The 26374-nt window shown below is 54.1% G+C and overlaps 1 protein-coding gene across 7 annotated transcripts in view; it reads left to right on the top strand.

Annotated features, from left to right (window-relative positions):
• PRKAG2 (protein kinase AMP-activated non-catalytic subunit gamma 2) overlaps positions 1 to 26374 on the top strand; it is a 296870-nt gene that overhangs the window by 163076 nt on the left and 107420 nt on the right. Inside the window, exons 1-2 of one of the 7 annotated variants that reach the window (XM_061166158.1) lie at positions 5662 to 5761; positions 6053 to 6079. The exons of 4 other annotated variants lie outside the window; for them this stretch is intronic. In XM_061166158.1, coding sequence (XP_061022141.1) covers positions 5677 to 5761; positions 6053 to 6079 — 112 coding nt within the window. In that variant the 5' untranslated portion in view covers positions 5662 to 5676. Of the gene's footprint in view, positions 1 to 5661; positions 5762 to 6052; positions 6080 to 25708; positions 25776 to 26374 lie in introns of those variants that run through there. 2 more of the 7 variants (XM_061166159.1, XM_061166160.1) reach the window with 2 other exon arrangements.

The raw sequence follows: 26374 nt of genomic DNA, 5'->3' as shown, positions 1-26374 counted from the left end.
CCAGCCCCTGCTGCGACTCCCCCTGAGCATTTTGGGTGACTGAACGACCCTGGCCCCTCCCGGAGTGGTTCCTTGCGAGATGGGGTGACTGAGAGTTGGGGCTCCTGGCGGCTGCCGGTGGGGAGGGATCCCTTTGGGCATCCTGGGGTGGAGGCAGGCCTGGCCTGACGGCCCTGCCCTACCTGTAGCTGAACACCTCGAGGCTGCACTCAGCACCTGTTCCTTGCTCTCCCAGCTGAGAGGCCGAGGGAGCCCGTGGCCTCAGGGTCTGGTCTGAGCAGCGGAAGCAATTGCCAGAGCATAGGTTGGAGACCGCCCGCAGGGAGCGTGGGCTTGAGCTGATGTTGCTGCCACAGCTAGCGCCCAGGCCAGGCAGGTCTGCATCTTTCTTGTGAATGCATTCCTTTGAAGCAAGTGGTGAAGACTGCAACAAATGACATATGGGCCCGCAGTTTGCCTTCCAGGATGTGTCTTTGCGAAGCATATGGTGGGCTGCTGCACATGCTCTGGCCCCCATCCTCCCCGTGGTGGCTTCCTGGGACTTGTCTTCACCATCCACCACTGACCCTCATGGGACTGATGCTCTGGCCCTTTCAGAACCAGTTTCATGGCCTGGGGAGACTCGCGAAGGGGATGTTTTGAGACTCTCACTGGTTAAAAGCAATGGGCTTTTCAGGTGTCTCAATGGTAAAGAATCCACCTGTCAATACAGGAGATGCAGGATATGTGGGTTCAGTCGCTGGGTGGGGAAGATCCCCTGGAGAAGGGAATGGCTACCCACTCCAGTGTTCTTGCCTGGAGAGTCCCATGGACAGAGGAGCCTGGCAGGCTGCAGGCCACGGGGTCACGAGGAGTCGGACATGACTGAGCACGCGCACACACTGGTCAAAGGCAGGGTGAGGTGGGAGCCTGACTTCTGGTCCAGGGCTGTGAACAGGTTCTCCGGCTCCCTCACCTCTGACTCAGAAGGCTTGGTGCCTGAGGACCAGCAGGCAGGAGAGGCCAGGGACTAAGAGCCTGGATGAGGGGCCAGAAGGCATAGGTTGACTGCGGCTCTGAATCCCACCTGCTTGGACCCTCAGGGAAGCCATGTGACCCCCCCGCCCCTCGCTGCACCCTATTTTCTCATCTCTCAGGGGCCACAGAACCTCCCTCAAGGGGTGTGGTGAGATTAAATCTGTTTGCAAATCGCCCTAACCGATGCCTGGTACGAAGAGCCACTGAATACAAGGCTGGGGAGTTACGCTTTCTCGTCAGTGAGTTTTCAAAAGAACTGAAGCTTACCCTTCGAGGACACCATTCTAACAGCGTCTTTCTGGAACATGCATCCCTAACCATCCAGGCAGGAAAATTCCCTTCTCACTGTAATAAACCTGCTTTTTTTTTGGGGGGGGGGGCGTGGGTAGGGGGGCTTGCTGGGTCTTTGCTGGGGTTCGATAGTTGCAGCATGCAGGATTAATTGCCCCATGGCATGTAGGATCTTATTGCCCTGACTAGGGATTGAACCCACATCTCCTGCATTGGTAGGCCGAGTTGACTTAAAACATCACAATCTAAAAGTTGAGAGTTAATGTTTTATTCAGTGGGAATTTTTAGGGCTTCAAGCCTGGGAGATGGCATCTCAAATGATCCAGAAAGAGCAGCTCTGAGGAGGCGAGGGGAGGAGTCAGGTTATGTAGAAGTGTTGCAACAAGGGGCATGTAGTCTGAACATCAAAAGAGTATTGTTAACTAAAGGAAGTCAGATATCCCAAGTTGAGCAGTTTAGCACTTTGGGAAAGTGCAAGAGTCTGGGCTCACTGAAATCATTCCTTTCATATGTATATCAGCTATCCTGGGCAGAATCCTATGTTTTTTTGCATCCTGAAGTCCCTTGCAGCTCCCCGTAGGGAGTGGCTGCAGCCTACTGGCTGCTAGATCACTTCCTGAGTGCCCTTAGGGCTCACGAGCTCACATTGGTGGTGTTGGTGGTTTAGTCGCTAAGTTGTGTCCAACTCTTGCGACCCCATGGGCAGAGGAGCCTGACAGGCTACAGTCCATGGGATTCTCCAGGCAAGAATACTGGAGTGGGTTGCCATTTCCTTCTCCAAGCTCACATTGGAGGGCTGCAGTTGCTGATGGCTGTGGCATCCTTGTTTACTATCATGTCATAGGCAGGAAATGTTCCATTTCTCTTTAATGGATTCTCAACCACTGGACCACAGGCAAGCCCCTGTAATGAACCTTCTTTTCATGCCTCAGCAGCACCACTGTGAGTGGCCGTGGCCGAGCCTGCTCCTGGCCTGGGTCTCCTGTGGGCAGCTCCCCTCCAACCACCCCGGGCCCCTCTGGTTTCTGCCCCTCATACACCACAGCCAGGACACCAGCTGGAACAGGCCAGGTGGCAGCTGGTATCGAGAGCAAACCACCACACAGGCCCAAGGATGCGACTGTACCAGGCGCTCTGTGGCATCGTAGCCCGCCGTCATGGCTGTGGTTGCAGAAAGGTGGGGGGCCAAGGGTGTGGCTGCCAGGGAGGCTGCTAAGTCACGCCCTGTCCCTGGTCCCCTACTGATGGCCTGGGTCATTCTCTGTGGAGTTTGCTCTGTCGGTTATGTCCCTGGGGGTCATCAGGAAGGCCAGACTTGTCTTGACCAGGCCTTGGTGGCTAGCAGTTGCTGGTGAGCAGGGGCTCCCATTGTCAGATCCAAACTCGTTTGGGCAGGTTTTCCCAGTGATGGGGAGCTATGGTATTCACCAGCACTGGGTGAATATTTTGGTATCTCACCTTCCTCTAAGGAAGATGCCGTCTGTGTCTGACCTGCTGACAAGGCGGTTCCTGGGACCTTGTTTCATCTTTACTCTCATCAGTAGGGCTCAGGAGACCCAGACTCTAGGCTTGAAGTCCTGTCCTGAATGACACTGATCTTGGGAATTAGGGGGAAGACCTGGGCTTCTCAAGTGACGCTAGAGGTAAAGAGCCTGCCTGCTAATGCAGGAGACGTAAGAGACGAAGGTTCGATCCTTAGATCGGGAAGATCCCCTGGAGGAGGGCATGGCAACCCACTCTAGCATTCTTGCCTGGAGAATCCCATGGACAGAGGAGCCTGGTGGGCTGTAGTCCATAGGGTCGCAAAGAGTCGGACATGACTGAAGAGACTTGGCATGCATGCATTCGTCCTGAACCTGGTGTGTGGTGGTATCTAGTGAAGAGGCAATAGGGGAGGCGGCGTGTGAGGCCAGCCCAGTCCTCACACCCCTGTGGGCCTGGTGCTGACTTAGAGCATGCCCTAGGGGAGCAGGCAAATCCTCAGCTCTTGCTGTAACTCTAGACCAGCCCCGGAGCCTGGGCACCCAGAGCCCAAAATTCACTTGGATCCTTAGAAGCTCCAGGAGGACCTCAGAGAGCTGATCTTTTGGCCCACGGACTGTTTTCTCTCTGGGCCCTTGTAAAAACCGACCGCACAGACTCTCACATCTCCTATCTCTGTGAAGTGCCCGTTTCCCTTCCTGCTGCCCACAGCTGCTCCGTTGGCCAGGCACAGCTGCGTGCCATGGCCCCTTACGTAAGATCAGGAGCTGGCCTGGCGGGGACACGTGCCTGCTAAGTCAGGCTCCCAGCTTAGGGGTCACAGACAACACCCCCACCCTACTCTCGTCCCTCCTGGGCAGGGAGTCACCGCCTCTCCAGCGAGAGCACAGCGCAGTGTGAGAAAGCTGCAGAGCAATCTCTGGTGCGTTCACAAGAGCTTATTAGGTCCCTCTGTGTATCAGCTCAGCAGCCCCCCACCACCTGTCTCCCTAAGGAGAGTCTGCTGCAGACAGCTTGGCTGTGGCAGGAACTGCACCCAGCAGTGCCCAGGTCCAGCGCCCCTTGATGGATGGTCCCCAGAGCCAGTGCCCCGTGATGGATGGTGCTGGCAGACGATGCCGCTGTGTTCAGTCTGCTGGATTAATCCCGTGGGGCTCAGTGGTGGACAGCCAACTTTACCGGCAGGATCAACTTTGGATTCTTGTTCATCTCTGTGTGCGCGTGTGTATGTTTTATGACCAGGGTGAGCAAAGGGAACAAATGGCAATAATCCTTTGTTTCCTTGGTGTTACTTAAAAGGAAGTGGGCTCTTCTCTTATCAGCGGGAATGAAAAGGGAACCTGCCATCCTCCTCGGACTCTGATACCCAAGCTTGATAACAGAGCATTTCATCATGTGTTTCAGACGCCCAGGCCCCTGGTCAGGGCAGCCGAAAGTTCAGCCTGACCACTTTTACATCTTATCAGAACCTTGAGAAAGCCTCTTTAGCCTGCTTGTCATCAGAAATGCGTTTGGCTGTCAGTTCAGCTGTGTATCTGACAGGAGATAGTGGCTGATACTAAAAAAAAAAAAAAAGCTCTCATTCAGCTAAGGGTTTTCTGTTTGCTGCGGCTGAGGCTGCCAGGGGAGGACTGTCAAGCACTAACTTTTGAGGACTTGCTCCACCCGCTGGGTCCGAAGTTTGGGGTTGTCAGGCTTGGGTTCAGAAGCTTGTCCCCACCACGTCCCAGCCCGACCTCTGCCGTGCCTTCCTGCCCGCCAACATCTCTCTCTCTCTAGCTCTGTGTCTCTCTTTTCTCTCTCTCTTTCACTCTCTCTACTTCTCTCTCTCTGTCTCCCTTTCTTTCTCTGCCTGTCCCTCTCTCTGTGTCTCTCCTCTCTCTCTTTTTCTCTCTCTCTCTCTCTCTGTATGTCTCCTTCTCTGTCTTCCTGTCTCTCTCTCTCCAAGTCTTGGCACCCCTGCATACAGAGGGATAGCTTAGGGCTCCCTTAGATGCAATGCCCAGCACGTTGCAGAAGTTCCACAAACGCTCCAGTACTAGTCTCCTTCTCACTTCTCTCCTGGGGGATTATTGTGTGTGAATAAAAACCTCAGATAAAGGCAAGCAGAACCCCCAGTGAATGTGCACTTGCCTTCGCTGAACACATGTATGCTATTCAGATGATGCTATTCCTAATCGTCCCAACATAGAGACTCCGCGGGTGCCCAGAGCCATCAGGATGATGAAGGCGCTGCAGTGAGCTCAAGGACGGAGCATCCTGCAGCCACGTGCAGCGAGTGTGGTTCACACATTGCACACACACATGAGGAAGAGGAGCCTGGTGTCAAAGAACATAGACACAACAGGCGGGACTCCTGGATGATGTTTGAATCAATATAGGGATCTCCCTTGGAGGTGGGTGGTGCCTCCGAGGCACCGGGAGTCAGTACCATTCTGCACCTTACCTGAGAGCTGCTTCACTTTGTGCCAGTTCGTCCAGTTGTTTGCTCAAAATTGGTGCATTTTTCTCTATTGTTGCTCAGTCACCAAGTCATGTCCGACTCTTTGCAACCCCATGGACTGCAGCATGCCAGGCTTCTCTGTCCTTCACTGTCTCCCAGAGTTTACTCAAACTCATGTCCATTGAGTCTGTGATGCCCTCCAACCATCGCATCCTCTGTCCCCTTCTCCTCCTGCCCTCAATCTTTCCCAGCATCAGAGTCTTTTCCAATGAGTTGACTCTTTGCATCAGGTGGCCAAGGTATCGGAGCTTCAGCATCAGTCCTTTTCTGTATTAGGCTCCAATAAAGCACTTCTCAAACCGCGAGCAGCAAGATGCTGGGGGAGGAGGGACACTATCGAGTTCATTTCATTGATTAAACAGATGGAGGAGAGTGGCGGAGCCATGGAGACTTGGGGCCCCACCCAGGAGCAGAATTGCTGCTGTCCAGGAAGGAGATTCGAGTGGGGTCGGGGCAATGCTGATTCATGTAAGTTTCAAACTCACTGGAAGAGCAGATGGGGAAGCTCTGTGAACAGACTTTCTTGCTGAGAGCAGCTGCAGCGTGTTATTCATGATGGCAGAGAAGAGCCATCTTTTCCCTTCCCCTTCTGTGCCTCTGGGCCCCGCTGACGAGTGAGTCAGAGAACTCAAAACGGCATTAAAGAAGGTTGAGCGGCTCTCAGCCTCTGACGCGGCTGCAAGGGAGGGTGGGCTGGGCGGGGCCTTTCTGCCTGGTGTTCCATCCCTTCATTTCCCTTTCTCTTTCTCTTTGGGCAAGGTGGTGTGTGCTGCCCTGGAGGGAGAGGTGAGTGGTGCTCAGGACATGTGAAAGCTCGGATGCCACGTTGTGCCTTTGACAGCTGGGCCTCAACCTTACCCTGTTCCGGTTCTCCAGCTGTAACCTCCAGCTTCTGGCCTTGGGGGGCTCGCCAGCAGCCCTAAACTTGGGCCCCTCCCAGGATACCTCTGGTCTCTGGTCCTCCCCTCCTTGGCGTCTTCCTACTCCCCTGGTCACGCCCCTCAGGCCTTCGCATGATCATTATTCATTCATTCTGTTGTCCTATTCAGGGCTTCCCTGGTGGCTCAGTTGGTAAAGAATCCGCCTGCAATGCGGGAGACCTGGGTTTGATCCCTGGGGTGGGAAGATCCCCTGGAGAAGGGAAAGGCTACCCACTCCAGTCTTCTGGCCTGGGGAATTCCATGGACTCTATAGTCCATGGGGTTGCAAAGAGTCAGACACCACTGAGCAACTTTCACTTCACTCACTGTCTTATTTATCTATTTGGCTGTGCTGGGTCTTAGTTGCGGCATGCGAACTCTTAGTTGTGGCGTGTGGTCTCTAGTTCCCCAACCCAGGGATCAAACCTGGGCCCTCCCACTTTGGGAGCTCAGAGTCTCAGCCACTGAACCACCAGGGAAGTCCCCCATGCTGCTGTCTTATTAGCCAATAATGGGGATATTTTAACTCGGGGTTCTCGAGAGTGTGAATGCTCCATCCTAAGGACTACATTACTAGCAGGTGATTGATGAACTTGAGAATTGCATTTGTCTGGGCAGAGTGGATATGGCTTGCCCTTGGCAGGCTTACTTGCAGATGAGGAGAGACCTCAGACCTACAAAAGAGATAAGTTACTAATAGATGGGGGTGGCTCCTTCCCTTTTGAAGGACCAGCCCTGGGGTTATTGGGAGTATGGAAGATGAGCTTGGGCTTGCTCCACAAAGTTGACTTTTTCTGAAAATCGGACCATTGATCTTTGCTTCTGTCTTAAAAAGGCATGCAGTGGAATAGCACCATCCAGCAGAACTGTGTGTAGAGATGAAAGTGCCCCATATCTGTGCTGTCCAATGTGGTAGGCACGGGCCATGTGTGGCCAGGGAACACCAACAATGTGGACGGGGTTGCTGTAACAAGACCACCAACCGGGCGGCTTAAAGCAATAGACATTTCTGTCTCGGTTCTGGAGGCTGGACATCTAAAATCAGTGTGTGAGAAGGTGCGCTCCTTCTCATGGGCCCTGCAGGAGAATCGGTCCCAGGTCTGCCCCCCGGCCTTTGGCATCCTTGGTGCTCCATGGCTTGCGGCTGCCTCCCTCGTATCTCTCTCTGTCTCCATCCTCACGTGGCCTTCCTCTCCTGTGTCTGTGTCCAGATTTTCCTCTTGGCTTCCCTGTGGCTCAGACGGTAAAGAATCTGCCTGCAGTGCAAGAGACCGGGGTTCGATCTCTGGGTTAGAAAGATCCCCTGGAGAAGGGAATGGCAACCCACTCCAGTATTCTTGCCTGGAGAATCCCATGGACAGAGAAGCCTGGCCGGCTACAGTCCATGGGGTCGCAGAGAGTCGGACACGGCTGAGCAACTTCACTTCACTTGTAATGACCTCATGTTAACTTGATTCTCTCTGTAAAGACCACAGTGTGCTGAGTGCTTAGTCGTTAGTGACAGACGACAGTCCCCCTCCACTAGCCTGCTCCTTCCTTACCCCTCTTCCCCAGTTGATCTAACCCTAATCATTCTCAAACACCAGCCTTGTCCAAGAATCACCCCCCACCACCACCGTCATGCCTACATCTCTTTGCTCTGCTGTGTTCCAGGCTCCTTATCTTACTTTCATTTATCTGTGAACACCCTCTGTTTTCCCAAAAAGGATTTATGCACACTTCATCGTATGCTTCCTTGCGCTGTGCCTTAATGGGCTCATACTTTTCTGTCTCCTCAGCCCATTCCATTATATGAAGCACAGGATCTGTGGTTCATACCTTTTTATCCCTGTCCAAACACTTCACTCCCTGATGGCTCAGCCAGTAAAGAATCTGCCTGCAGTGCAAGAGACACAGAAGATGCAGGTTCAATCCTTGGGTTAGAAAGATCCCCCAGAGGAGGAAATGGCAACCTACTCCAGCATTCTTGCCTGGAGAATTCCATGGACAGAGGAGCCTAGCGGGCTACATACAGTCTATAGGGTCGCAAAGAGTCAGACACGACTGAGCGACTAGCCCAGTAAATGCTTATCATCTCATCAATTGATTATTTCAAAGCAAGAACAGCTGAAAGACCCCTTTGCCTTGTCTTAAGTGAAAAGTAAACATCTCCTGCGGGATGGGGAAAGCTCTTTATACCAGCCTCCTTCACAATAAAGGCTGCAAAGGAAATGTTGCTGGCTAGGGAATGTTTCTACCCTAGGGAATCAGAGGCACCAGGCTCCCCACGGTAGCCCTAGCTCCTCCCTCTCGCAGGGGGTTGAGACTGTACCCTTGACCGTATCCACCCAGGTCAATCTCGCTGACATCTGTTGGGAGATCAGCCAGCAGCAGCCTCGCCCAAAGGAGGAAGGCAACCTTTGTGGCGGAGGGGGGCACCCAGGCAGGAACTCTGCCCAGAGATCTTAACTGCTGCTGAGCCCTCGTGACAACTGTTCATGTGGCTTCTCAGGCATGTCCTACTAACATGAGGGTGAACTTTTCACAGCTGACACCTCAGCCATCAAGGGGGGACAGTTCCACCTGAGGGGGAAGAGGAGATCAAGGTCAGAGGAAAAGGGGTGGCCTCGAGCATCCCCAGGGCATTTAGGGGTACTGCTCGAGGTTGCTGGGAAGGCTGCTGGCTTGCCGATCATTTCCTTCTAACTGAAACTCTAGTTGCTGTTCAGTCACTCAGTCATGCCCGACTCTTTGTGACCCCATGGACTGCTGCATACCAGGCTTCACGATCTCCCGGAGTTTGCTGAAACCCATGTCCATTGAGTCAGTGATGCCATCCAACCACCTCATCCTCTGTCGTCCCCTTCTCCTCCTGCACTCAATCTTTCCCAGCATCAGGGTCTTTTCAAATGAGTCAGCTCTTCGCATCAGGTGGCCACAGTATTGGAGTTTCAGCTTCAACATCAGTCCTTCCAGTGAACACTCAGGACTGATTTCCTTTAGGATGAACTGGTTGGATCTCCTTGCAGTCCAAGGGACTCTCAAGAGTCTTCTCCAACACCACAGTTCAAAAGCATTGCTTCTTCGGCACTCAGCCTTCTTTATGGTCCAACTCTCGTGTCTGTACATGACTACTGAAAAAACCATAGCTTTGAGTATATGGACCTTTGTTAACAAAGGTGATGTGTCTGCTTTTTAACTGAAACTCTACCGAGACCATTTAAGCTTGGTCATCATTGCACTGGAGTGAGTTTTCACAGGGACATACGCTGCATCTCTGGGTGCCCGGGGACAGGGAGGAGGCCAAGGTCCAGACATGCTCAGGCTCTCATCTCAGAGATGACAGCTCGGGGACAGGAATCTGCTCGGGTTCACCTGGACCCTTTGCACCGCCCCAGCCCCTCTATTCTGGTGCCCTTGGGCCTTTGTGTGGAGAAGGTAGGGAGGCCAGGCAGAGAGCAGGTCCAGTGTGGTGCCATGTCAGTAGCTCTGATGTTCCCATCTGTCAGGACCCACACCTGCCTTGGCCTCATCTACCCCCGGCTCCATTCCTTGCTTTGCTGCACCCATGGGGAGTGGTGCTCCCTGGTGGGAGGCATCCCATCCAGACGTTCAGGTGTGATCTGCCCATTTCCCTGATGGATAAACGGAGGCTCAGTTTACGCGGGAGCAGCCCTGTGGGTGACAGAGCTAGAGTGCGCACTGAGGTTCCCGCAGAATGAGTGGAAAGAGGGCAGAGGCCGTGTTCCCCACCAGGATGTTTGAAGCCCCCGGCACAGGGGCCAGCTGGACTCCAGTGAACACATGTGTGAGCGAACCCACAGAACCACCCACGTCACCCACGCCCGCCGGGGAAGGCATGTCGTCTCGGGGCGTCTCCCAGGCGATCCACACCGGGCCTCTGCCTGATCCTCCCCGGGAAGTTGGTGGGTGTTTTCTGGAATGGTGTTCTCGGGGTGGGGGGAGGAAAGAGAGGCGGGGGACCCCCAGAGGGAACGGGCTTAGTGAGTGCGGTCACGTTGGAGCGAGCGGGTTGAGCCGTCACACGGCGGGAAGCAGGTGACCAGTGCTCGAATTTACACAACATGGAGTCAGCGGACTGTGCCCAGCTGCGGGCTCCGTGCCCGGGGGACACACCCCCTCCCACCCTCCCCAGTTATGTCACCGCGGCCGCCTCCCCGGGTGTCATGTAAATGTCACATTACCCTTGGCAGGGCTGCCCAGATAGCACATCGGAAACTTGGCTGTGGGAGGCAAGGGCTGTCTGACGCCGCTCTGGCCTCCCTCCCACTGCCAGCCCGGTGACCCATTCTGGGTCCTGTGACCACGGCCCTCCCCACCCCACACACACACCCAGAGCCCCGAAGGAAGGGATGGGCCCTGGCATGGGCTAATAAGACAGACAGATTCTGACCGGGAGGGACAGTGGGACGTCCCCACGGTATCTTTGGGAGCCGCGTGCGCGTCACATGCCCCGAATCCCTGTTCTGGGCCCTTGTGTCCCACGTGTGGGGGCGCGTGGAAGCCAGACTGTTGGTTCCAAGGGGCTGCTGACTCCACGGAAAAGGGCTGTCAGAGACTCAGGAGGGAAAGCAGGGCAGTAGCAACCCTGGGCAGCGGGGAGAATTTTACAAGAAAGCCGTGTGTGGCCTGGCCATGCCCTGGAATATTGTGTGTGCTGTGTGCTCAGTTGTGTCCGACTCTTTGCGATCGCACGGACCGTAGCCCACCAGGCTCCCCTGTCCACGAGATTCCCCAGGCAAGAATACTGGAGTGGGTGGCCATTTCCTTCTCCGCCCTAGTATATTATTCAGCCTTGAAAAGGAATAAAATTCTGTCATAAAATTATGACAAGGAGGAACCTTGAGAGCGTTGCACACAGGGAGAGAAGCTGGCAGAAAAGGACAGACGCTGGACGATCCCACATGCACGGGGACCCAGAGGAGACAGATTCGTAGACACAGGAAGTGGACGGTGGGGGTGAGGCTGCAGGGAGGGAAGCAGGAGACAGCGTCTCACGGGGACAGAGTCTCAGCTTCGGGAGATGAAAAGGTCAGGACCCTGGGTGGCGATGAGGGTTGTACAACAGTGTGGGTGTTTTAACCCCGCCGAGCTGAATGCTTCAAAACAGTTTGGATGGTAGACTTTCTGTCCTATGTATTTTACCACAATGAAATTGATTTTTTTAGAAAAGATGAGAAAGTTCTGATCAACAGGTTAGCTTTTTCAGAAAGTTCTCCTAGTGTATCTGTCAGCTGTCCGTGAGCATTCGTGCACTTGGCACTTGGGTTTCTAAACAAAGCAAAACCGCAGTCTCTACAAATGCAAGACAGAATAAGGCGAGCTCCGGCTGGGTGGGGACACGAGACCCCTATGCAGGCCTGGAGGGTCTGTGTGGACGGAGCCGGCGAGGGGGCAGCTGGCAGGAGAGACCTGGGCCTGGAAGGAAAGGTGCGCGTTCTCACTCCCGCGGTAGCATCTCTGGGCCTGCAGCCACCTGGCGAGGGGACCTCCCCTGGCCCCTCTGCTCCAGACCCCTGTGCAATCCTAGGAGAGCCCCAGGGCCTCCTGCTCTGGCCCTGGACTTTGCTGGGAGCTCAGTCCTGCCCGGAGCCCCAGGAAGAGACGTGATTTGCGGGTCTGCGACGCGGCTCTGGGCGAGGCTCGTGTCTGCCCGGGGTGGGGCACGGAGTGTGAGGCCTGCCCCTCCTGCCGGCTCTGCGGGCCTCTCCTCCCCTTTCATGGCCTGGCCTTCCCGGCGGCCTGGAGGGTGCGGACTGGCATGCAGGGGCTCCAGGGCCGAGGCCTGGCTCTCCTTGCTCAGCAGCGGTGGCTCCGGCCTGTCCCCTGAGATGACCTTCAGGGCAGTGGGACGGGATTCCGGCTGCTGATTTTAGTTGAGCAGGTCTCAGGTCCCCGGCCGAGGTGGTGCTTCTGTGGGAATGCTTAGGGGTGCCCCTCAGAACCCACCTGTGTCCTGCAGGGCCCGTGGGGAATGGCCCCGCTAGCCCAGGCCGCACAGCTGGTGTTGAGTCGCTCAGTCGTGTCCGACTCTTTGTGACCCCATGGACTGTAGCCCGCCAGGCTCCTCCATCCATGGGATTCTCCAGGCAAGAATACTGGAGTGGGGTGCCATGTCCTTCTCCAGGGGATCTTCCTGACCCAGGGATCGAACCCGGGTGTCCTGCATTGGTCGACAGCTCCTTTACCACTGAGTCACGCTCAACTCACGTTAGAGCACTTTTGTGAACCGTCAGGTTTGTTGACTTGGAGTTTACATGCAGTAAAATACACCCTTTTTAGTGTACAGTTCTGTGAGTTTTGTCAAACACTTACAATTATATAATCACCACCATCCGTAAAGAGAGGTTCCCCCATTGACTCAAGTGATAAAGAATCTGCCGGCATTGCAGGAGACACGGGAGATGTGGGTTCGATTCCTGGGTCAGGAATATCCCCTGGAGGAGGAAATGGCAACCCACTCCAGCATTCTTGCCTGGAAAATCCCGTCAATGGAGGAGCCTGGTGGGCTACAGCGCATGAGGTCGCAAAGAGTTGGACATGACTGAGCACACATTCACATACCATCATTAAGATAGGGAACAATTCCATCGCCCCCAGATACTCCCTCGGGCCCCTCTATAATCAGCTTCTCCCCCCACCATCCTCAACCCCTAGCAGCCTATAATTTTTTTCAGTCCCCTGTAATTGTCCTTTTTCCAGAATGTCATATAAATGAAAAATTCCAGAATATAGCCTTTGGGAGTGTGGCTTTTATTTAGCAAAATGCATTTGTGAATCATCTATATTATTGCATATATCAATGGTTCTTTCCTTTTTATTACGGCAAGTCCCTACATGGGAACAAGTCTCATTCTCTGAGAGCGTGTTCATAAATCCAATTTGTCTGTAAGTCCAGCAAAGTTAACCTAGGTACCCAACTAACACAATCGGCTGTATATGACTGTACTGTAATAGATTTCTAATACTTTGTACACAAATAATACATAAACAAAGAAAATAAAACACTTTTAATCATACATGACAGTACCTTGAAAAGTACAGTAGTCCAGGACAGCAGCTGGCATACGGGGGCTGGCACTGCGTGAACAGGCAAGAAGAGTGACTGACAGGAGAAGGAGGGGAGGTGGGAGTTGGTAGAAGGGACGGATCGTCAGGAATGAGACGGAGGACGAGCTGCAGTGTTGCTCACGCCTGAAGCTGGTGGTACAGGTTCTGGTTCCTTGCTAGAACCAGATGCACATTCACAGTTTTTAAAGTTTGCAGCTTGAAGGTTCACGCGGAGGGGGCTTACTGTACTGAGCAGTGTTTCATGGCATGGATGCACTAGTTTGTTTGTTGATTCAACAGTTGGAGGACATTTGGGTGGTTTCCATGTGGGGACTCTGAGTAAAGTCACTACAAACATTTGCATCAGGCTTTTGTGTGAATACAGTTCACGTTCATGGGGTTCTCGCAGTAAGAAGACTGGGGTGGGTTGACTCTGGGAAAGACTGAAGGCAAAAGGAGAAGAGGGTGGCAGAGGCTGAGATGGTTGGACGGCATCACCGACTCAATGGACGTAAGTTTGAGCAAGCTCCAGGAGTTGGTGATGGACAGGGAAGCCTGGTGGGCTGTAGTCCATGGGATCGCAAAGAGTCAGACACGATTTAGCCACTGAATAGTCAATTTGTGTGACCATAAGTTTTCCTTTATCGATGAGTGGTGTTGCCAGACGACATGGTCAATGTACATTTAACTTCGTAAGCAGCTTTCAGACCCCTTCCCAGCCCGGCTGCACCATGCTGCAGTCCCACCAGCCCCTGAGAGCTCCCATCGCCCCACACCCTCACCAGCACTTAGTATCACCAGTTTTTAAAAACATTTCCAGCTAGTCTGATGGGGTGTAGGGGTTTCTCACTGTGGTTTTAGGGTGCCAGTCCCTGAGGTTGAGCATCTTTTACTGCGCCTGCCATCTGTATACCTTACTTGGGTATAAGTGTCTGCATCATCTCCTGGCCACTTTTTTTTTAATTGAATTATTTGTTCTCGTATTATGGAATTTTGAGAGCTGTTTATATATTCTGGATACAAGTCTTTTATCCCATGTATGTTTTGCAACTACCTTCTCCCTGTCACTTTTTTTTTTTTTTCATTTTCTTAACAGTATCTTTTTTTTCATCCACTCAACGGACATGAGTTTGAGCAAACTCTGGGAGACAGTGAAGGACAGGGAAGCCTGGCGTGCTGAAGTCCATGGGGTCACAAGGAGTTGGACTGAGTGACCGAACAACAACAACATCTTTTCTTTTAACATTTTATTTTGTAATAAATAATGTTTTAATTTGCCATTTCCTGACAGCCAATTAGGAGAAGGAAATGGCAACCCACTCCAGTATTCTTGCCTGGGAAATCCCATGGACAGAGGAGCCTGGTGGGCCACAGTCCATGGGGTCTCAAAGAGTCAGATATGACTGAAGCAACTAGGCATAGCCGATTAACAATGTTGTGATCGTTTTAGGTGAACAACAAAGGGATTCAGCCATAGGTAATACATGTACCCATTGTCCCCCAAACTCCCCTCCCATCCAGGCTGTAGGTCCTTGTTGGTTGCCCATGTTAAGCATAGCAGTGTGTACCTGTCCATCCCAGACTCCCTAACTATCCCTTACCCTCATCCTTCCCCAGGCAGCATAAGTTCATTCTTTAAGTCTTAACAGTATCTTCGTAGAAGCTTAAGTTTCAAATTTAGATGAATCCAGTGGATTCACTTGTTCTTATATGGACTGTGCTTGTGGAGCATTTTGTTGAACAAGGCGGGGGTGACACTTGAGTCCTGCGAGTATTTACTGAGGAGGGACGACGTGCCGGGTGCCTTGCACGCTGGTGCTAGACGACCAACGAGACTCACTACTGCGCCCACTTAGTGGAGGAGATGGCATCTGTAAAGATGTAACCGCAGCATCCTGAAACTGTAAAAGGGGCTTCCCTAGTAGCTCAGTTGGTGAAGAATCCCCCTGCAATGCAAGAGACCCCGGTTCGATTCCTGCGTCGGGAAGATCTGCTGGAGAAGAGATGGGCTACCCACGCCAGTATTCCTGGCCTCCCTAGTGGCTCAGCTGGTAAAGAGTCTGCCTGCAATGCGGGAGACCTCTCCCCTCCATGGCCTCCTCCTCGTCTCGTGTGTCGTAACTGTGGTCCCGCCAGCCTGCAGCAGGTTGGCCTCGATGGCCAGGGGTGGCATCTCTCAGGTGAAAACAGCGTGGAGAAAAGGGGAGCCTGGGGCATCGAAGAGATTGATGGGGCGGGTCCAGCGTGTGGAAGCGGGGACCTGAGAGCCCCCTCCCCGGAGTCTGGCTGAACTCGGGAGGGGGCCCCGCACACAGGGCTGCCTTCTCCCTGTCTGTAAAACAAGCTCGGACAGCAGTGGGTATCGCAGGTCAGACGCAGAAGGTGAGGAATGCTAGGCTCCCTGAAAAAGGCGGCCCCTCTTCCAGCTGGCTCTGGTGGGGTTGTTCCCTCTCTTCTGAAAGCACAGAGGAAACTCAGGAGTGATGCTGTGAGCTTTTACTGGGGACTGAACTCCCAGGGCTGTTCTTGTGCTACTGTTGTCTGAGGCTCTGGGTTGTCTTTCTTTATCTGTGTATTTTTTTTTACGTATTTATTTGGCTATACCACGTCTTAGTGGCTGCACGCAGGACCTTTTAGTTGTGACACATGGGATCTCGTTCCCTGACCAGGGATCAGACCTGGGGCCCTTGCACTGGGAGCACGGAGTCTTAGCCACTGTACCTGCAGGGACGCCCCTGGGTTGTCTTTAGAAGGATGCAGCCAGGACATGTGTTTCCATTTGAGATGCCTGGTTTCCTTCTAGCAGCAGCTTGCTTTCTTCATCTCTTCCTCCTCCGTGGAGAACCCCCCCCCCAACTTTAGTTAATCCCTGGGGAGAGGTGGGGTCGGGGGTGGGGGTGGGGTGGGGGGTGAGGGGTTAGTGGGAGGTGGGGGGAGTGGGATGCTCTCCGCCCCTCGCTCCGGGGGGTGCATGAGGAGGGCAGGGAGTTCAGGCCGGCTCCATAGACACAGCCTGGGTGGCAGAGGCTCGGCCTGGGTGCCCGCCCGGCCCGAGGCCACCCTGGCCTGGCACGCCCACCGGCCAGCCTGAGTGGCACCTCGCACCCTGAAGGCCCGGCGGGCGGTGTCAGGTGATGTGTTGAGTCAACAGAGTCTCAGGAGAGCCCTGCTCAGAGTCCTGAGGCCGCGACCGCTGCCAGTACCCGGGGAGGGGTGGGGATGCCCCCACTGGCCGGCAGCCACCTGGCCTGTCAGGCGCCCAGCAGAGGGAGGCTAGAGCCGGCGGCACACCCCCCACCCCCTACTAACCCACTCCGGGCCAGGCCCTGGCCTCCTCCTCCTGCTGTGCTGGGCGAGGTTTTCCAGAGAGGTGTTTTGCAAACTGCTTCTGGGCCCACTGGCCACCCAACAGCCTGGCAGGCCAGTACTCTCTGGGTGCGTGGAGGGCTGCATGTCTGGACGCGACCTCAGGCACCTTGGGGAGGGGATGGGGATGCGGCGCCCTTCCTAGACCCCATGGCCCACTCCATACTGAGTCCAGCGTGTGGAAGAGGGGATCAGATTCTGGCTAAATAGCCCAGGATCCACCCAAAATGGGGCAGCCAAGTGCAACACGAGGGGCCACGTTCCACGAGCTCTGGGCTCCTGCAGTCCACGCCCGTGGGGGGCTGCTGGCATCAAGGGTTCTCATTGGTTCCTACAGATAAACCGCAGAAAGTGCAAGAATAACTCAAGGGACAATTTCAGATTTTATACAGTCTGCCCCGGGAGCTTCCGAGTGGCAGGTTTCCCCATTAGCTGGAATAATAAAGAGGTGATGGACGGTGGACAATCAGGAATTCCAAGGAGGGGCTGGAGGCAGGGCAGGGGAAGCCTTGGGGGTTGGTGTCCCAGTCAGCAGTGAGGGGCTCCTGCATGCAGAGGCTCTGCTGCTGGAGGCCCCTCTTGGAGAGGCTACGTCCGGGGTGGGGCAGTCCTGCCCCTGCCTGTACAGTAGGGTCGTCCCAGTTCACAGGGCCAATGCCAAGTGTGCCCACGTCCCAGATCCACCGATTTCCATCACAGCCAGGTCTGCCAGTACCAGGTAGGCTGGCTTTGCCAGGACAATCTGCCTGGACAAGGCTGTTACACACACGCAGCCCTGCGAGGTCAAGGTTACGAAGCCTTGTCTGAACTGACATAGAAATCCGGTCCTGACCTCAGGGCACGCCTGAGCAGGGCGGGGCCCTAGGAGGGCTCCTGCCGGGAAATACTCTGGCCCCACCTGCGGCCAGTGTCACAAAGCCTTGCCCTATGTTGTCAAACCCTCAGTAAACTGGATTTCAGAAACCGTCTTACATGGAAACTGGATTGCTGTAGAATCTCTCCCTCTTGTTTTTACTAGTATGTATTTATTGTGGCCGCGCTGGATCTTCGTTGCTGTGCAGGCTTTCTCTAGTTGCAGAGACCTAGGGCTACTGTCTAGTTGCAGAGTGTGGGCTTCTCATCTCGGCGGCGTCTCTTGTTGCAGAGCACAGGCTCTAAGGTGGTCAGGCTTCAGTAGTTGCGGCTCCCCGGCTCTGGAGCTCAGGCCCAGTAGTTGTAGCTCATGGACTTAGTTGCTCCCCAGCATGTGGGATCTCCCCGCACCAGGAATGGAACCTGTGTCTCCTTCACTGGCAGGAGGAGTCTTTACCATTGAGCCACCGGGGAAGCCCTAGAATGTCTCCCTCTTACAAAGCAGCTGAGGGTTTTTTGTTTTTCTTTTTTCACCTCCCTTCCGGGAGAATTGCCTTTGAGCCTTTGAGCTTCAGCATCAAAAGGCACATAGGCTCTTATCTTATTGCAATAGTGAAGTCGCTGGGGTTACACTTGGGGGCCAGGAAGCAGGACGCAGGCCTCCAGAGGAACTTGAAGAGGACACAGCTCCTCTAAAGACAGTCAGATGCTGGAGGTCAGCTCACCCTGCTGGGGCCGAGCCAGAATCACCTCTGTGAGTGCCCATGCCCTCCCCCACCACTGTTTCTGTTTTGTTTTCTTTTGCCGGTTCACCCATGCCAAAAGTCAACACGCTAGAGCCAACCACTTAATAACCAGGTCCAGAATCCTGTCGGGTGTACGAGCCCCTGTGAAACTGCAGCTCTTCCTGCGTTCCTTCTAGGAGAATAAGAACCTTAGAAAATGTCCTAAAAGAGTTGGTTTTCTTAAAGAATTTTTCACCTACTGCTTTATCATCAAAAACGATAAACTGACTCCAGAACAACTTGGGTCTCCAACAGACTTTGAATAGTTTCTGTTATAAAAGCTTGTAAAACAGGCTCTTTGCGTCTATAAGCAAAACTTGCAGCCCCAAACCTTATTCCAAATTAATATATGAATTGAGAGGAAGCTCCAGCAGGGCCAGAGCCAAAGCCATCAGGTATAAAGTTATCCAGGCCCATTTCTAGAGAGAGTGTGTCATTCACTCAGTCGTGTCCAACTCTTTGTGATCCCACAGACTGTAGTCCGCCAGGCTCCTCTGTCCATGGGATTCTCCAAGGGATCATCCATACCCAGGGATCCAAGCTGTGTCTCCTGCATTGCAGGCAGAGTCTTTACCATCTGAGCCACCAGGGGAAAGAGTCCAGAAACTCTGTCTTTGGCTGCAGGAGGAGTAATTTCCATCAGAGGTCAGGCAGGGAGCCTGGAATTCAGGAGGAAGAGAGTTTGCTGTCAAAGAAGGGGGCTGTGAGAGAGAGGGCTGAACCTGGTGCCACGTGGCCACCAAGAATGGGAACTAGAGTTACTTTAGAAGTCTCTTATCTGTAAAATGAGGAAGCTGGTTTGAATGAATGGTTCAAAACTTGTCTGGCCACCTGAATCACCTGAGGAACTTCCGAAATGCAGGTTCCCAAGCTCCACCTTGGACTGTGGTAAAGAACATGCCTGCCAGTGAAGGAGATGTGGGTTTGATCCCTGGTCAGGAAGATCCCCTGGAGAAGAGAATGGCAACCCACTCCAGTTTTCTTGCCTGGAGAATCCCATGGACAGAGGAGACTGGTGGGTTACAGGCCACGGGGTTGCAGAGAGTCGGACATGACTGAGCGGCTAAACATACAGGCTTCACCTTGGACCCACTCAACAGAATCTTTAGGCTCTGGGATGGGGTATTTTCCGAGCTGCTGGGTGATCCTGCTCGGTCAAGTTTGAGAACTGTGGGCTGAAATCATCTCAACTGGCTAGATGACTCAGATGCCCTGCCCAGGGTGTTGGGTCAGACTCTGGGGATGGAGACTGAGGACTGCAAAGACCAGTGGTTTTGAGAAAAGTCTTCCCATGGGAAAGGGAGGCAGAAAGGTACCCAGAGTTCAGTGAGAAAGTTACAGGGACTCTTCACGGGTGTTCTGCCTAAAGCCTGAGAGCACATCACTGCCAGGCTGGGACAAACCAGGACCACACACATGCTGGCGGGGTGGGGGAGCTAATCCATCCTCCTGAGCAAAGAGGAGCACCTGCTTCTTCTTTTTTTGAATATGTATTTATCTGGCTGCTGCACCAGATCTTAGAATCTTAGTTACAGCACACAGGATCTTCCGTCTTCAGTCGCGGCACAAGGGATCTCTAGTTGTGCTGTGCAAACTCTAGTTGCAGCAGGTGGGATCTAGTTCCTTAACCAGGAATGGAACCTGGGCCACCTGCATTGGCCCCACAGAGTCTTAGCCACTGGACCACCAGGGAGGTCCCAAGAGCACCTGCTTCTGCACCGAGGGAGACCCCAGACCACTGAGGCCAGAGAGTCTGGTTCCCCCTCACAGACCGTTCAAGCCCCAGAAAGTCCAGCTGCCACCGGAAGGGCCATGGCTGATCCCTTGAAGTCAAGAAAGACCGAGGAATATCCTATCAATGCTCAGACCTCAGGTCGGTCTGTGCCCAGAATGCACTGGGGTCTCAGGTTTGGGCCCAGGTTTCCTGATGACCCAGCTTCGTGTTTCGACACAGAGTTCACACACCTTTGTGTTTCCAATCTCTCATGGGTTACTCTGGGAGACCCCGCAGGGAGCAGAGAGGGGAGATTACCTTTCCTTCCAGAGTCCCCACCTTGGGGTATCCTCCCACCCCTGTAGCTATCCTGCCTTGTCGAGTCAGTTGGTGGCTCTGGGCTATATTTCACCCCATCAGGCACCGAGTGGGAACAGGCCATCTGGACGGCCAGAGTGGAGGCCTGTGATCCAGGGATTTGCAGAAGCAGGACAGGTACCCATCCGCAGGCCTTGGTGCCTCTACCTGGACCGTGACTGCTTGTCTGGAGTGTTGTAGGCTTGCCTCCCAGAAGGGCCTGGCTCAAGGCAGCCGCTCCCCTCCTTCCCCGCCGCATCCTCTCTGTGCCTGAGTGGCAGATGCTCGGGCCGAGGCTGGTGAGGCCTAGAACAGCACCTGCAGATGAGCTCCAGGGAACCGGCCCTGCTTCTGTGGCTCTTCTGCTTCTGGTGTCTCATGGACGTCAGCCCTAGGTGGAGGGGAGAACCCTGATGGACGTGTGTGCCCTGTACTCAAGGACCACTCCCCACAGGGGAGACCGGACCCCGGCATGTGCTCAGCCTGCTTGTCTTCCTTCTATTACCTGGGGCCTTCTGTCCCCTCTGATGTCCTTATCCGTGGCCTGGCTCCTTAGCAGCAGGGGTCCCTGCATCTCCCTGGCCGGGGCAACTGGTTTGACATATACCGTTCATGTCACCATCCCCCCGTGACCCTCATCACCATCCCTCCAAAGTCAGGAACAACTGGACTTCCCTAGTGGCCCAACAGTAAAGAACCCACCCGCCAGTGCAAGACCAGGGTTCAATCCCTGGTCCAGGAAGAGCCCACATGCTCTAGTTAAGCCCACAAGCCACAACTCGAGAAGCCACCGCAACAGGAGGCCCATGTTGTGCAACAGAGTAGTCCTGGTTGCCACAACTGAGAAAACGCACACAGCAACGAAAACCCAGCCCCGCCAACAACAAATAAATAAATGAAAGTAGTACTATGATAACTGAATAAATTTTTTTTTAAATGTTAGGAAGAACTAACATTGTTGTTGTCCCCCATCTCTGGGATGGGTCGTTAGTTATTTTAAAGGCCACATGTTAGCAAACCGCCACGCGAGGTAAATCGAAAACTTGTGCTTCTCACTCCAGGCTGTTGGGACAATGGTCAGCAAGGACATTTAAGATCAGGAAGAAAACAAATTTTTTCATTTTGGTATTATATGTTTCTGGGTATTTCAGACCATATGCATGAGGAAGTTTGGTGCTGCCCTGCAGGGGAAGGGGAACACCACGTGTGGGGGGGTGGGGGGAGGCACACCACACAGTCATCTGGTCAACCTGGCTTTCTTTTTTTTTTTTTTTTTTTTAAACCAAGCAGGGGGTTGGCTAGTGAGTGGTGAAACTAGGCCTAGAACTTGAGGCTCCCGAAATCCAGGGCTCTCCTCTGCACCCTTCTGCTGCCCTTGTTCACTTCCTTCCAGCAGCCCTGCCATTCTCCTGTCTCCCCTCCTCTCCAGGCGCGGTTCAGGCCGGCGTGGCCCGGCCCCGTGAAGTCACCAGCTCGTGGCTCCCTGGTGTCTGGTGTGGCTGCCAGGCGTCGCCTCTGTTCACTCACTGGGCCTATTCACTGGCCCTGGCAGCGGCCCCGGGAGACGCAGGGGCATTGTTCAGTCTCGGAGGTGATGGCAGGGCGAACAAAGTCCTCGAGGGCCGGGGGAGGGCGGGAGCACCTTCCCAGAAGAGCAGGACAGGGGAGCCCATCAGAGCTTCTCGATTATGTCACCACAGCCCTGTCCCGTCTGGGCCCCTTTGAAAGCCGCCTCATGGGGTCCGATCCGCTTCCGTCTCGAGTCGAGCCCTTCCCGGTATTTCCGTGGGGCCTCCCCGCCCCTCCAGCCTCCTCCCTGAGCTCCCCCTGCTCTGGGCTTTCGGGCACTTGACTCTCAGCGCTCACCGCGTGGTACTGTTGCCATGCGTTTGGGTTTGGGGCCTGTCCCATTTCTTCCAACCAGGCTGGAAGGTGGGACTCATCTGCTGCACCTTGACCTGGCCCAGAGCCACTGGCCATTCAGACACGGGCTTCTCCTGGAAGTCCGAGCTTGGCAGTTTATCTTACGATTAAGAAAATAAATCTGTCTGTTTGATGGTAATGGAGGATTGTGTCAGTGTCGCCCCATTTTCCTCTTTAGGAATGGTGTCACCAATATTCAAAAAAGGGGGAAAAAGTTTAGGAGTATCATTCTTACCCACCCCCTTCCTTCCTTCCATTAGACAGTTTTCCCCTCACTGGTGAAAGTGAGTGAAAGTGTTAGCTGTTCAGCGGTGTCCGACTCTTTGCGTCCCCATGAACTGTAGCCTGCCAGGCTCCTCTGTCCATGGGATTCTCTAGGCAAGGATACTGAAGTGGGTTGCCATTTCCTCCTCCAGGGGATCTTCCCGACCCAGGGATGGAAACCAGGTCTCCTGCATTATAGGCAGATCCTCTACTGTCTGAGCCACCAGGAGAAGGGGCATAAATGTGATCAGAAGACTCTCTCTGTTGAAATTCTCTCTGCTCTTTCTGGCTGGCACGAAAGAGAAAACCTCTTAGAAGGCGCCCATCCCCACCCCACAAGGCCACCCCGCTCCTCTCCGACAGCAACCCCACCTTCCCTCCAGGCACTCAAGCTTCCCAAGCTCCCCCTCCTCTTAGCCTCTGAAACCCCACTTTCTGGAAGGGTGATTCACGCCCCCAAAGTGTGAATCTAAGTCTTTGTGTTCTTTCTCTGGGTGATTTCCCTGTGTCATTGTAGCAAAATGGGACCTCTGCCATTCACTCACACCAGTGAGTGATTTCTCTAGTCCGCAGTTTCTTCACCTGGGAAGTAGGGTCGGAAACCTGCCCCCTCTCTCTTGGGGATGGTGGGGGGGCAAAGGAAGCAAGAGTGGACCCCAGCACTTTATGACTGGTAAGATGGTATCGTAAGACTCTACCCTGAGAGGTGCGGCAGCTTGCAGTGCAGAGAGGGGGCATGTTTTGGGTTCTAGCAGAGTTCTTGCCCTGTGTCCTAAGCTACACACATTCCTAACCCGCACATCATGTCACCTGTCTCCTCCTCCGAGACTCCCGCTCCCGGCTCTGAAGTCCCCGTATCATCCTGTATCCCCCACAGGACTCACCTCCTCTGGGAAGGGAGGAGAGCCCTCAGGAAGGCCAGGTGGAAGGCGGATGACGAACATCTTGATGTTAGAAAGAGTTCCATGAGAGGAGCTTTCTTGAGGGCCACGAGTTCCCTTCAGTTCCCCTGTTTCCACCTCCGAATGGCAAGTCTGCCTTTTTCTCCTCAGCGTGGGCAGCCCTGCACGGCTGTGTCGAGGGCGTGTCCTCTGAATGTCACTCTTGTCCTCCGTGGGGACCCGGTCACACTCATCCCGTGCTCACGTGGGACAAGCCCCAGGGGACACAGAAGCCACCATCTAGGCTTTAAGGAGCGCCTTCTAACTCCTTACACTTGAGAAGGGAACACGCTGTCTCAAAGAACTAGCCAGGAGTTCCGCCAGCCCTGAAAGTCCCCCTGCAGTGCGGGGGGAGGCTTATCCTGAGGACTGGATAAGCCCAGTCCAGTCTAAGCAGGACAGCATCTCAGGGAGAGAAGGGGAAGTGGGGGACATTGGGGAAGCCTGGAGGGAGCGGCCCTGCCCTCCATCCTTTCCGTGGAGACCCCCTGTCAGTTCTCCAGCACACACCCCAGCCTGCAGGGAACACCCCAGAGAGACACAGGAAGGGCCTTGTGTCCAGGGGCCCGGGCCGGAGTGGGGAGCAGGGACCGTGACACTTCTCAATGGACCACCGTGGCCCTGGGAGCCGGTCCATCCCAGGCCACATCACTGCAGCCAGTGAAGGACACGCCACCACCCCTGGGGCCTGAGGGCGTCCACACACAGGACAGCACAGGGGCTTCCTTCTCCCGGTCGGTCCACCTGGACCCTCTCTCCTCCCAGACTGTGGGTATCATCCACAGTCCGCCCCCTCCTGCTTTCCCTGGAGCTCCTCCCTGGTCAGCCTGGGGACTGGGATCTCCGCTTGGCGTGGTGGCTTCTGGGACAAGGGGGTCCCTGGAAGGTGACCTGGTTACTCCCAGTGCTCCCGTCTAGGAAGTGTGGGAGGGAAGGTTCCAGCCTGGCTTAAGCCTTGGCCCCGCCCCCTCTGGTCTCCCTGCCTGTTGGGTGAGGACCCTGACCACGCACCTGCCCCCCGCCTGGACCAGCACGGGCAGATGATGAATGGTGGCAGGAGGAGCAACTTACGCATGCTTCCCAGGTGGCCCGCCTGCCGGTGCAGGAGACACGATTCAACCCCTGGGTCGGGAAGATCCCCTGGAGGAGGAAATGGCAATCTCCTCTCCTGTTCTTGCCTGGAGAATCCTATGGACAGAGGAGCCTGGCGGGCTGCCGTCCACGGGGTCACAGAGCTGGACATGACTGAGCAACTGAGCACGCACGAGAAGCTCACCTGCTTTCACCCGGTTTGGTTTGGCGTGAAGCAGCCTGTTGTTCACCTGTAGGCCCGGAACAGACAAGATGGGTTGAGGCTCACAGGGCCGCAGAGTCAGGAGTGGGGGTGGGAGGGATCGGGAGGTGGTCTGGGGGGTGAGGACGGAAGCAGAAGGAACACAGGTGCCCAGGGCTGGCGAGCGGAGGAGTCTGGACGGGGCACAGAGCAGCACAGGGTAGGCTCGTGGCTTGTAGGCCGATCCGTCTTTGTCAAGGTCAGAGGGAGCAAGAGGGTGGCCCCTGGCCCATGTTTACTGACGTCTTTGGCTTGCATGCCTGTTGTATTTTTGAATAATTTAAAAATTGTATTCAGTTACCTATAAATGTGAGAGACTGGACCCAAATCCAGAGTCCCCCTCTCTTGGAAACAAATCAATATCAGGCAGCATTATTGTATTGTTTCCTGGAGCTTCCATAACAAAGTAGCCCAAACTGGGTGGCGTAAATCCACAGGAGTTTATTCTCTCGTAATTCTGGAGGCTGGAAGCCTGAACCAACGTGTCAGCAGGACCACACCCCCTCTGAGACTCTGAATAGCCTCCCACCTTGCTGCCTCTAGCTTCCTTTTTCCTTTTTCCAGTTTTGTTGAGAAATAATTGATGTGCCTCACTGTATATGTTTAAGGCATCCAGCATGATACTTTGAATTTCTCGTGTTGTGAAATGATGATCACAGTGGGTGAGCTAACATCCCCCATCTCTACAGAAACAGGAAAAAGAAATGAAAAAGGAGAAGAGCTTTCTCCTTGTGATGAGAGAGCTCTTAGGAGTTCTCCTAACGTTCCTGCGTGTCATACAGCCGTGTTAACTACGGTCATCATTTTGTACATTGCATCCCTGGTAGTTAGTTATCTGATCACTGGAAATTTGGACCTTTTGACCACCCTCCTCCAGTCTTCTAGCGTCTGATGGTTGCTGGCAGCGCTTGTCATTCCTTGGCTCATGGAGACATCACCCCAGTGTCTGCCTCCGTCATCACGTGGCCTTCTCCTCTGTGAGTGTTTGTGTCTTCTCCCCTTATAAGGGCACTACACATGGGGTTAAGAGTCCAGCCTGTTTCAGTATAATCTCAGCTCGATTCTGTCTACAAAGATCTATTTCCAAATAAGGTCACATTCATAGGTACTGGGTGTTCGGACTTTAACATATCTGTTTGGGGGACTCCGTTCAGCCATAACTATGATCTTACAGTGTAATCAGACAGGTGTGAGTGACAATCGCCTGCCTCAGACAGGCCTCCAGGATTGCACAAATCCCCTGGACGTGGACAGCCTCTCAGTCTGGGCAGATTCGTGTCTGGGTCTCCTGCCAGTTCTTTGTCCCCCGCGTCCCACCCACTTCTTCCTGGTTCCAGTCCTATCCAAGTCTTCACTCCGCAAGACCTCTCCTTCCCAAAGCCACCCCAGCGATCATCTTCACAGTGATTCTAGCTCTTTGCACAGCCACAGTTGTGGTTTTCACATCACACATTTTGACAATAACAGAGTGTCTGGTCTGGTCCTTGGTGTAGTTATGTGACTTCTGACCTTCATCTCTGCTGAATATGAACTTCCTTATGTCTTATCCTAAGGACTACGGGCTCCACTCCACATG

This window comes from Dama dama, chromosome 18, assembly GCF_033118175.1.
Source record: "Dama dama isolate Ldn47 chromosome 18, ASM3311817v1, whole genome shotgun sequence".
In the NCBI taxonomy this organism is placed as follows: Eukaryota; Metazoa; Chordata; class Mammalia; order Artiodactyla; family Cervidae; genus Dama; species Dama dama.
The sequence above is the reverse complement of the archived record's forward strand: the minus strand, read 5'-3'. Positions and strand labels throughout refer to the sequence as shown.